This window comes from Malus domestica, chromosome 15, assembly GCF_042453785.1.
Source record: "Malus domestica chromosome 15, GDT2T_hap1".
Lineage (NCBI taxonomy): Eukaryota > Viridiplantae > Streptophyta > Magnoliopsida > Rosales > Rosaceae > Malus > Malus domestica.
This window is the reverse complement of record NC_091675.1, coordinates 37,628,250-37,640,488: the sequence shown is the minus strand read 5'-3', so window position 1 is coordinate 37,640,488 and position 12,239 is coordinate 37,628,250. Positions and strand designations below refer to the sequence as shown.

Genomic DNA, 12,239 nt, shown 5'->3' with positions numbered 1-12,239 from the left:
GACGAAACATCTTATAGTAATAGATCCTATGACTATTAAAAGGGTGATGCAATATTGTATACAAAAGTATGACTTAGCATTACTCGACTCCTTAAGTAGTATACATTACAACCGTAGATCACAACATTCAAGAAATACCCAAATCCAAAACTTTACAACTCACAATAAACAAAACTAATGTAACTCATAAACTTAAACCTTGGCCGCCACAACTACGAAACGAAGTCGCGTTGCCAGAGAACCCATTGCATCTTGCCATAAATTTATTTTTTTATATTTTTTTTACTTCTTTAGGAGAGACGAGACATCATATATTAATAGATCCTATGACTATTAAAAGGGTGATAATACACAAAAGTATGACATAGCATTACTCGACTCCTTAAGTAGTATACATTACAACTGCAGATCACAACATTCAAGGAATACCCAAATCCAAAACTTTACAACTCACAATAAACAAAACCAATGTAACTCATAAACTTAAACCTTGGTCACCACAACTACGAAAGGAAGTCGAGTTGCTAGAGAACTCATTGCATCTTGCCATAAAGAATAAGTCTTATTTTGACTTAGTAGGCAAAAAACATACATATCGTTACAAAGACTGATAGATCAAAGTTTAGCGAATATAAGATATATATCAAGGGGTGGACTTCGCATGAAGGAGAAGCAGAAAAGCAGTGGTGGGGAGCTCAGTTATGGGCATGCATCAAATCAAACCACCACGAGAAAAATTAGTGTAATTCTATTTAGACACATAAAATTAACTCTATAATAGAGTTGATCTCTGTGTTGTATGTAGGATTCACCAATATTATAATATGTGTCAATAAATGTGTAAGTTTTACAAATCCAAATAACATTGCTAATAATCATCAAGTGATTAACAAATTTATTTATGAAGGTCAAAGCATTTGAAGTCCAACATTTCTAAGTCATTTCAAATAAGTAATTATGTAACCATAATCTTATCTTGCATGCTACATAATACATCATTAAAATGTGAGCGTTTGTTGGAATGAAATCATTTCTTCATATGGACTACAAATCTATATCCCTACATTTCCCTACATTTCTCTAATGATCACTTTCGTACCATGATACTGCCCGTCATATATGAATGAGTCACAATGTAATTGTATTCATTTGATGAGGCAATCTCCAAACTAAAATTTGGACTCAAATATTATATTTAAGTTAAAGTATAGCAATTGTTTCATGTACATACCCAATCCGGTGAAACTTTAACTTTGAGTCAAACTGAAACATAAATTCAACTCTCTCTAATGAACATACTCAAATTATTAAACACAAATTTGAGTTTTTACTCCATCGAACATACCGAAATGTTTAAACTCAAAATGAAAATACTTAAATCTCATACCCACCCTCTCCACATAACACCTAAAATTTGTACACTAAATACACATGTCTAACTGTAAATTGAAAACAAAATTTAAAACACAAACTCATCTTCACCGCAGATAATTTTGGTGAGTACTACTGAAAACTTGAACAATTTCGACTTGCAGTTGTTACTAACTTATTGAAGAATTTTCGGTGTGGACCTGCTGCCATAAAATTTCAGTAGATTCTAGTTGTAAAGTTGAATAGTTTTGTATAGACATACCAAAATATTTTCATGCTTTTGGTAGAGCACTGCTGAAAATTGTATCTTGATCACATTTTACGATCACCATATTATGAGCATCTTTAAAGTTAATACATAATAGAAATTATATAAAGCGAAACTTCTTGTGAAGCATTCAACTAATCGATTCCGTGTTCCACTAGACAAATTAGATCTAAATTGTGGGGTGTTCAATAAAATCACCCATATGTAATATGTTAATCATTTTATCTTAAGTTTAACAAGAGGATGAAGTACAAAAAGGCCATTATTCTTAAATTATAGTTGGGAAAATAATTAATCAGCAGATTGCTAGTATTATGCCAATAAATCGATTAATAAGGCCCACCAAACATTTCTAACTTAGGAAGAAACCTCAAAGGCATTGAAAGATTACCAAGCCTAATTGAAGAGATGATAACAATATCATACGGTGGTTTGGAATTTGAGAAATTATGTGGTAGACGTGGGGGTTGGGTGAGGCATAAACAAAAGTAAATAGCAAAAGCGAGATTAGAAAGGTGAGAAGCTTTTTCTCTGCATAAAGTCAAATAGGGCCTCTTTCACAAAAATCGTAATGATACCTTCACGGCCGATGCAGAGGAGGTAGATTTGCACCCAAGATTCATCATCATTACCTCTAATATTTCTTTCTTTTTGGTGCCCCCAAATAAACCCTACAAAAATAATCCAGAGAAATTGATTAGTTAGACATATGAATTATAACCCCTCACTTTCCTTTTTCCTTTCTTTTTGAAAGCTTTTGCAGCGAGTGATTATTTTCAATTGTAGTTGTATGCACACTTATATTTCAGATCTTTTGTTCTATTATTGTGTACTCATCTATATGTCCACTGTCGGTTCTCTCCAGTCAAAATAAAAATAAAAATAAAAACAACCCTTCATTTTTATGCTTGAGGGAGTTTCCACATGCTCTCCATGCAACCAAATTAAACGACAAACTTTGGTAATTAAGCAGGCAAATAAACCTTGTAACAACGTGAAATTTTGGTGATTAAGCATACTAGTCCTATATTGTTGACCTCCACAAAACAGTGAAACAACACTAACAAGGACTTGTGAGACATGTATTTTCCATGCTTTTGAGGTCAAATGGCAACCTGTGTTGCACTATTTACTTATTTAGTACTCTATGTGAGCGGGACATGTTTAGTTTGAACTGATTGTAGAAACTGGTTTGGATATATTTAACCTATTAACAGTTAACTTTATTTAATATAACGTAAAAATAACCCTTGTTGGTGAAGATGTAATGCTAATTAATTCAGTTTTTAAATAGTACTAAGGACCTTTATCCCACTGTGTTCCTGTTCAAACTCTGCATCTCCCTTGATAAAGTTTCATCTTTAAATTTGAAAATATTTCTTTTGGGTCGAAATTGAAAGGGTCTTTAGAGACACAAAAAACAAAACAGAACGAGAACAAAAAAAAGGGTGTCAATAAGACACTCCACACAAATACACCTTACTTAAAATTTACGATTTATGGACTTATATATCCTAATATGAAATGCTTATTTAGGCCCTAGATATTTTATGAATACACCCCAAGGCATTTCTAACGTTAGATAACTTGCATCCTAAGGTTCTTTTTCTTTAAGTTCTTCAACCTACTCCATTCTTCATTGTAGAACAAAACCATATAACTATAAAAGGACAACACGTTCATGAAAAAAAACTTGTTTTAATGAATAAAACATGAAATCGATTGTATGGAGGCTCCACACAAGTTATGAATTCATATATATATATATATATATATAATATAAAGATGACTTCATATATATATATATATATATATATAAGGACAACACGTTCATGAGAAAAAAAACTTGTTTTAATGAATAAAACATGAAATCAATTGTTTGGAGGCTCCACACAAGTTATGAATTCATATATATATATAAAATATAAAATATAAAGATGACTTCATATATATATAACTCCCAGTACAGGTTTTCGGTAGGTCTCTACTGTAAACACGATGATATTTTGGTAGGTTTCCACTGAAGAGGTGAAGATAATTTCTGAGAATACTAGCTGAAAATTGAACTGTTTCATGCGTTACTTACTCTTAGTTTAGAGCATACTGACAACATACACAGCTACTTCTCTAAGCATTTACTGGAATTTTATATTATTTCGGCAAACATCTGTTGCAGTTTCGGTGGATACTTGTTGAAATTTGTTTAGTAAGTGTAGTGTGAGTGTAATGTGGATAAGTAATTAAAGTGAGAGGAGGATAATATTTAATTTAAAAAGAGATGTTGGTAATTTTAGTATGTATGATGTATTAATACAATGCGGGGTGTGAATAAAACAGTCCAAAAACAAAAGAGGGGAAAAGTAACAAAGGGAAAGTGGTAGTCATGTGTTATTTATAGGTGATTCCTTTTCCATGTATATATCCTTGAAGTTTGAGTGAGACCCTCCTGCCTCCCTGGTGCTTTTAATCTAAACTTTGCGTATGGTTGTTTCCCAGATAGATTTACTTGGATTATCATCTCCCTACAAGGCTAATAACCTTAATTATATTTCTTATCGATCCTCTACACCATATATACAAGAAGAGAGAGAGAGAGAGAGAGAGAGATGGCATCTAGAACGTCCCAGGCAGCCATTCTCAACCACCACCACCACCAGCAGCCGCTGGGTTTGTTTGAGAATCAAGAGGGAGAGGGCTGTAATACACAGACGGATTTCTTTCCTTTCCCACAAAACTTGACCTTTTCATCGTTGCCCTTGGTAGGTCACCAATCTCTCAAAGGCGGCTTGAGCACGGCTAGCATAGCTTCTGATGATGCACCTTCAACTACCACTCTCTCTGAAACCCTAGTCCCCCGGCCATCACTTACTCCTCCTCTGAGGCATAAACAAGATCATAACATCACTACTAGTTCTGAATTTGGCGGAGGAGGAGGAGGAGGAGGAGGAGGACCCCATGGCCATCTCCTTTCTCTGCAAAGATCCACCGCAAATCTCTGGTAAACTAATATATAGTATGTCACACTTAATTATTTCCCCTTCTAATTAATCTCCATGCACTCTTCTTGAACATTTTCTTTAATTTAACACCTTATAATTATACTTTTGCATAACATGCACTACTATTAATCATGTAAATATGTGTTGAAACCATTTCTGTGTATTTATATTCTAGGGCATGGGGAGACGTGAGTGATGAGTACTGCCTGAGCAGCAAGAGATCAAGCGGCGGAGACGACAGCCATCATCCTTATTTAGGAGGGCTTTCGGCAATGAAGATGAAGAAGATGAAGGCAATTAGGAGGAAGGTAAGGGAGCCTAGGTTTTGCTTCAAAACCCTGAGCGATGTCGATGTGCTTGATGATGGTTACAAGTGGAGAAAGTACGGACAGAAAGTGGTAAAGAACACACAGCATCCAAGGTATAATTGCAAAAATTCAGATTGTACTGATCATTTTCCTCACCCTTTTCCTTCCTTTTTTGCTTTAATCAGTCCAAAAAAAAATTTAGTTGCATGTCTCGTTGGAAATATTAGCTCTACTGCTTGTACCCATTACACATGATGTGTTCCCTCTTTTCTCCTTTTTCTCTCTTTCTTTCTCTCTCTTTTATTATTGTCATTGGTATCATTGTCTGTCATCATTAGGCTTTTACAGGCTAGGCTTGGTGCTGGAGATTTGATGGTAAATGTAGCCATTGCAAAAGCAATTCCAAAAAGAGCTATAATTATTACTACTCTTCAAAAATGAAATTCATATGATGTAAAATTCATTATAGTGTGCAAAGATTGATCAATTATACAAAGTTTACCAGTTAATCATCATATATATGCCAAAGCAGAATAATTAAGGGGGTGGATAATATTGGGGTACGGGAAATGACTCTTTTTCATGAAATATTGAATTAATGTACCTTCCACAAATTAGATTCCATTGAAGAAATCTGTTCAGTATAACTGAGTAAACAAATTTCTCTAGGATACCCAATGAATGACATACTAACTTGTGTTAATAATGAGTGATACGGCTTAGGCTTATTACTTAGGATGAATTACCTTAAAATATATAAAGATATATGTATTATATTTTTATTTAAAAAAAAAAAAAGGCTACCCGGGTTATTGCTCATTGTAGCCCTCATGCTGGTGGAAAGAGGTGGAGAAAATAGAGCATGAGTCAAAAACATAATAAGAAAGAAAGAGATTAATGTGAAATGATTTTAGTTTGCATGTATGTCTCCTTTTACGCACCACCACTGCATATACTTCTTCAAGATCCTCCCATTTGTTATATTTTTCTTTCTCACTATCTTGCTTTTTCAAAGTTTGAGACAAAAATATTACCAAATGGCCCAAAGTTACATCGAAATTTCGGAATCTATATACGTATTGCTTGAATGGAAAAGTTCTTGTTCTCTGAAAACATTGCATGGCTCTAGTGCATGCCTGTGTACAGACATTCTACTGATTCACTGCAGCTTCAAATGTCAAAATATATGCATATATATGAATTTCTCCTGCAAGTGTCAATCGAGATTGTTGATCTTAGTTAGGTATAATCTTGTTTAAATCTGTGCATTGCACACAATTCAACAGTCTGTCAACTTATAACTTGTCAAATTATTAGAGAAGAGAATATTACCTTAATTACGTATATTATATGACATTTTCTGAAGCAGTTTGTTTTATTGCTTTTATATTGGCATTGAGATTCATGCCCCACTTTATCACCATAGTGTTGCAATTAAGTGCAGCAAAATTCTACAGATATGATTTGAAGTTTGAATGTGTCTATATATAGCCTGCATAATCATATGTACATAGGCCTCATTTGTTGAATTGTATGGTCTCCTGTTTTCTTCAGGAATGATTAATTGTGGTGTTCAATTATATTGTATGCAATGTCTTTTTTTTTTTTGGAAAGAAATGTATACAATGTCAAAAGTAGGAATAATGATTGACATCTATTTAGAATATCTTACAAATATTGAAAAACCCTACCCGAAGCTGAACTTGACAAGGATTTTTTACTGTTGATGAATAATGAGTCAATAAATCCAACTTTAAAATGGTCTGTCCAAGTACTTAAACTTTTCCATAAGAATTAGGTGTGTTAAGTTAGATAGAGCAGTTTGGCTATAAAAAAAAAAAAAAAAAAAAGAAGATCATTTTGTCGAACTCGACGACGGATCAGAGTAAAACTTAAGGCCTTACACTTATAAGTGCAAAAGAATATTATTGAATCATAGTACTTAGTGGTTCAAACCGTCTAGGTTTTAGGAATAGCAAGAATTGGGGGAATGTAGGAAGAGAGTTTTAACTTTTATTTGACGTGTTACAATATTAGTGGACCATTTAAGAACACAATATATTTGGATATTGATTGATTAGTACGCACATGTTGTCTTCTTTGAAATACAATGTTAAGTTGGCCCTATAAAAGTGTCCCTCAAATAAGTTTATGTGAGAGATCCGTAGACTGAAGCTCACTATATATTCAAAAAAGATATCCCATTCAAAAAAATAACCCAAGTCATGGTGATATAAGATTCTTATGCTATGGGTTGACTGACGATTTAGAACTCAATTAGAAGTGATTTTAAAATGACTGAAAACATTTTTTGTGAAAATATTTTTGAAACTAATATTTAGTAAAAATCCGAGTAGATCTTGAAAAAGCACTTTAAGTCCTGTTTTCAATTAGAAATTAGCTAGTTTGCTGCCAGGGTTAGAGAGCTCATAAATAAAAGTTAGCTGTCTATAATCTGCTTGTTATGTAACACAGAAACATAGAGAGCACTTCTTCCATTTCCTCTCAAGGTTCTAAAAAGGTACTATTCGGGCGACAGGTATAGAGACCTAGTACTAGACATTTAGGCATGATGTACGCCTTTTTTTTAAACCCTATTTGAATTTATTATATAACATATAAATAAATGTCTACTTATATTAAAAAAAATACATAAATGTATTAGAATACAAAAATTGTAAAATAGAATGACACATAAATTTTAAAAGTACTACAGAACATGGGGAACAAGCATATATAATAAGTGTTCATCCAATATATCCAACAAGTCTTTTACTATTTATTTAAAACATAAAATGCAAAGTGGAAGTTATCTATCTTTTGTTTAAATTAGAGTTGCGACTTAGGCGGGCTAGACCTATTTTCTGTCTAAGTTACAGTCGCGACCCAGGCGGTCGAGGCGGGTATGTAAGTGGGCGCTTAGGCAAGTATAGGCGTCCTCTCTTATCTTTTTAAACGCCGAGAGATTAATCGTGATGGTGGGTAGCCCCTTAGCCAGGGCTTTTAAAACGCTGTCTCTATCCTTTGATCTTTCTAGATATATATTCTCTCCATTTCACTACCAACTTTAATTAAATTTGTATCATTGATCAGATTAATTCTTTCCCGAATGTGTAGTTCAAATTCGTATTCTAGCCATATGGGCATCTATTTTCAAATACAAGTCCGGCTAGAGATGACTTTCCATAGGAGATCAATTAATAGATGAAGATTTTGAGTAAGAGTTTGTAGGGAAGAAAAATTAAGATTTTGTAAAAGCCGATAGTCAATAAATTGAATCATAAGCATACATGTGCAACTTTAGCCTTCAGGTGAGTGCTGCATGTATATAATTAAGGGGAAATCGTTTTTATTTTGCTAAAGTAACCAGGAATCATATTTTGACTTGGAATTTCGAGGTTAAATAGGTCCCATAAGTAGGTCCCCTGAAAATTTTAAACCTAACGTACTACTAACTAGGGCAGTTGAAGAGCTTTTGACATTTCCCAGACCTGAAGTTCAATTAGTCTATAGCACCAATTATTATGAGAATTTCAATTGTTACTGAACTAAGTACGTTTTTGTTTACTGAATTGCAGGAGTTATTATCGTTGTACGATGGATAACTGCCGCGTAAAGAAACGAGTAGAGCGATTAGCCGAGGACCCGAGGATGGTGATCACAACGTATGAAGGGAGACACGTACATTCTCCATCTCATGATCTTGATGATCAAGATTCACGATCTCCGTCGCACCTGAACAACTTCTTCTGGTAGCTACCCAGACTGCTACCTACTACTGTATATTAACTCATAATAGCCTCATGAGCTCTCGTTTTCGTTTTTGTTTTCAGTTCTAGTTTTTGTTTGGTGTTTTTTTTTTTTTTTGGTTATGGATTCAAACGATCACCCTCATATTATACCTAGCTTGCTGCACTGTGGTTGTGTATGCATGTGTCTTTGACTGCATGTATTTGAGAAATTTTATGTGTATCTGGAATATAAGGTGGTATATGAAGTGGAGGGACATCGAAAAATATACTCTAGATGTATCAATCATGTCGTTCACTTGTATTATAATAATACATCGTATATCACTTTATGTTCGGATTACAATAAAAAGTTCTCAATGCATTGGAGATCCATAATTAACATGCATCGGCTTTGATAACCGGTTTTGTTCGATAACCGGTTTTGTTAAGCCTCCTATTCTAATACGCTAATGAAAATAACACTATTGTTTCTTTTACTCCCAACTTTTCCACAGCTTTCACCATTTAATTAATATCGTTCTGAGTCTTCATTCATGGATTTTACTCTGTAAAATATTCATTTGGGATTAAGATTTCTTCTAAGAGCGATTGTGGAAATTGAAGAAAGTTAAGGTCATATTTGACAATGTAAGAAATGACTCAACTTTTTATAAATCTATCATTTGTTTTCGTAATCCAAAATAATTGTAACTACATGTCATTCTATCTTAATTCAACGGTACATGAGAAAGCGAAACAATAAACTGTTTCTGCATTAAGATTAAATTGTGAGTGATCACAATTTTCTTTTGACTTTAGGGTCTCGTAGAGGGGACTAGGTTAAACATACGTAAGGTCATATCAAATGGAGTGGCTACATGGCCGGAATATGGCCCGATTTGGACAAAAATCAACTCCAACTAAATTCTGGGCTAAAAATCAATGGAAGCCGAGCCATCATGCCAAAACATGATGACCAAAGGGGCATTGGGCTGTTCAAGCTAAGCCTGATACCCAGCTCGTTTGCGGGGGACCAGTCGCTGCTAATCCAATCCACCATGGATCCAATGGCCAGATTTGAATCCCAATGACTAGCTAACAAGAGATGTACAGATTAGCAAGAGACGGTTTTGACAGATATGTACACATCAGCAAAGGATAGTTTTGTCAGATTGGCTACACGTCAACTAAGGTTGTTAGGATTGTGGTTACACAGCTAAAAGGATAAGAAAAGTTAGTTTCTGGTGACTTAGCTATGAAACTAAGGTTGTAGCATAAATAATAGTCTCTCTATAATTCTCATTCAATCAATACATTCATAGCAGTTCATTCTTCGTTCTCTCTCTCTCTTCTTTCTTTCTTTCTTTCACTACATTCTTCTAAGAAGGTTTTCTTTGCTTTCTTCTTCCTTTCGAGATACTTAGCTTAGTGTTAATATGGTATCATCGGCGGTGGTCGTTCCCTGGTGGTTCTGTGTTTTCCGATTGATTACAAGTTTTTTGCTGTTCGTGGAGAAGTTTTGGGGTTTGAATTCTGCAATTTCAACAACGAAAGGTCTGTGCACTCTCACTGTTCGATGTTTTGTGTCAGTGGGTTTTCTTTCTACTAGATGAATTGTTTGCTTATAAGGTCGATTGCCATTATATTGTTTGACATTGTGATGGATTATAAAGTTGATAGCCGTTATTTCTGGATTTGTGTGTGATAATATACTCCATTGAAGGCCAATTGCCGGAGTATGCAATCTTGATTGAAGGCTGATAGCCAAAATCTTTGTTTCCTATAAATTGTCTCTTTGAAGGTCGATTGCCGAATAGGGTTTATGGTTCTTGGAAGTGTTTTATATAATCTTGATATTTGTGAGTGTTTTGGAAGTGGTTTGATAATTCTTGGTTGTGCAAGAGGAAGAATCTGGTGCATGTAGTCAAAATGTCTGATCATATAGTGGAATATGTGAAAATTGAAGGTCTTCTGGGAATGCTAACTGTGGAGCCAAAAATAATCCCAAAAATTCTAAAAGCGGCACATGAACTTTTAATTAAGAAGGACAAGATTGCCCTCACTTCTCAGATTCTCCCACACGCAGCTCACATTCCTGAAGGACTTAACGATTGACTCTAATAAAGTAAGTAATACTAATTTAAATCAATTAAGGATTATTATCCTATTATCTCAAGATATTATCTCATATTAAATATCTTGGGAATATTTAGAGAATATTTCTCCATTAAACCCTATAAGGCAGGCCCTTGCCCTATAAATACCCCATATTCTACCAATTTTAGGGGGCTTTTGCAACCCTAAAAAGTCTTAAACACTTTACTCTTTCAGAGAAACTAACTTAGGCATCGGAGATCCGTTGACCTAACCCCCCCACCTTGTGGGCGCGTGAGGCTTAGGTCTTTGATTAAAGGTGTTGATTGTTTTACAGGTGGATTTTTGTCCAAACTGAAGACAATGAAAATTCATTGACAAATTGGTGCTTTCATTAAGAGATGATTCAAGATACTCGAAGAAGCCTCTCGCATTAGTTTCTTGAATTTTCCGTTATGTTGAATTTCTCACACGTTGTATGAATTAATTTTTCCTAGAAAAGTTTCTTGATCAATCCCTGGAGAAGGGATACAATGGTAGGAAATTCAGAAACTACGAGGAACGGAACCCCATACGTGGAAGGATTTGGACCGGAGAATGGAGACGAGGACATAGCCCCACCACGGAGATCCTCAAGGCTCAACACGATGGCAGGAGGAGCCCTATTGCCGCGGAGCTGCACCACCACTATCACCATTGTGACCTAGCATCCACTAGACATGACATTCGTGTCGAGTTTCTCGTGTTCGTGTTATTTTCGTGTCATACTCGATAGCTTAACGGGTTGTGTCGTGTAATACCTGTTAAAGTAAACGGGTAATATGATCTGACCCGTTAAGAAAAATATATTTTAAATCAATAAAAATGAAAATGAAAAACATAATTTGACCTCAAAAAATGTAAAACATAATACTAAATTAGTATATACATACTACATTTCAGAGTTGACCCTTTCATGAAAGTTGTAAAGCTTTTCATTATGAGTGATTACATTTTTCACACTTCTACAATAATTATTATTAATTTTGCACTCAAATAAAAAACACTGTTCATGAGATTTGGAGGGTTTTAAAAATCTAAATGACCATGTAACCATTGTCTAAGCGTTGAGGATGCAATTATGAACGTTTATTATGCTTTCGCATCTTTCAGACTTATAAATTAATGATTATGAATTTTGTTTATTTTGAACTCTTAAAATACTATTCATGAGAGTTTGTATGGTTTTAAAAATTCAAACGATACCTATCCTCAAAGCGTAGATGATGTGACTACAAGCGTTTGCATATTTTTTTCATATTTTTCGCACATGTAAATTAATTATTATAATTTTTTAATGTGTTTGGTATTTTTAAATTACTTGATTTTTTTATTTTTAATGTATTTTATGATTTTTAATCTCAATCCTTGCTTATAATATACTATAAAAATATATAAATAAATAAAACTTAAATTTTAAAATTTATAT

At 34.1% G+C, this 12,239-nt stretch overlaps 1 protein-coding gene and 1 long non-coding RNA gene across 2 annotated transcripts; both read left to right on the top strand.

Annotated features, from left to right (window-relative positions):
• Positions 1-4,039: 4,039 nt before the first annotated feature.
• On the top strand, positions 4,040-9,174 carry LOC103454203 (probable WRKY transcription factor 13). The gene is made up of 3 exons (XM_008393795.4): positions 4,040-4,637; positions 4,814-5,059; positions 8,525-9,174. The coding sequence occupies exons 1-3, from the start codon at positions 4,246-4,248 to the stop codon at positions 8,700-8,702; spliced, it is 816 nt and encodes a 271-aa protein (XP_008392017.3). The 5' UTR covers positions 4,040-4,245; the 3' UTR covers positions 8,703-9,174.
• Positions 9,175-9,525: 351 nt separating this feature from the next.
• LOC114821721 (uncharacterized) lies at positions 9,526-11,784 on the top strand. The gene is made up of 2 exons (XR_011576012.1): positions 9,526-10,231; positions 10,644-11,784. It is a non-coding gene; the product is annotated as an uncharacterized lncRNA (long non-coding RNA).
• The last annotated feature ends 455 nt before the right edge of the window (positions 11,785-12,239 follow it).

What these genes read in the sequence shown, in the direction of transcription:
- LOC103454203 (XM_008393795.4), top strand. Translation starts at nt 4,246, where the DNA reads ATGGCATCTAGAACGTCCCAGGCAGCCATTCTCAACCACCACCACCAC. An exon ending in AGATCCACCGCAAATCTCTG is followed by an intron (nt 4,638 to 4,813) that starts GTAAACTAATAT and finishes TTTATATTCTAG; the next exon opens with GGCATGGGGAGACGTGAGTG. An exon ending in AAGAACACACAGCATCCAAG is followed by an intron (nt 5,060 to 8,524) that starts GTATAATTGCAA and finishes ACTGAATTGCAG; the next exon opens with GAGTTATTATCGTTGTACGA.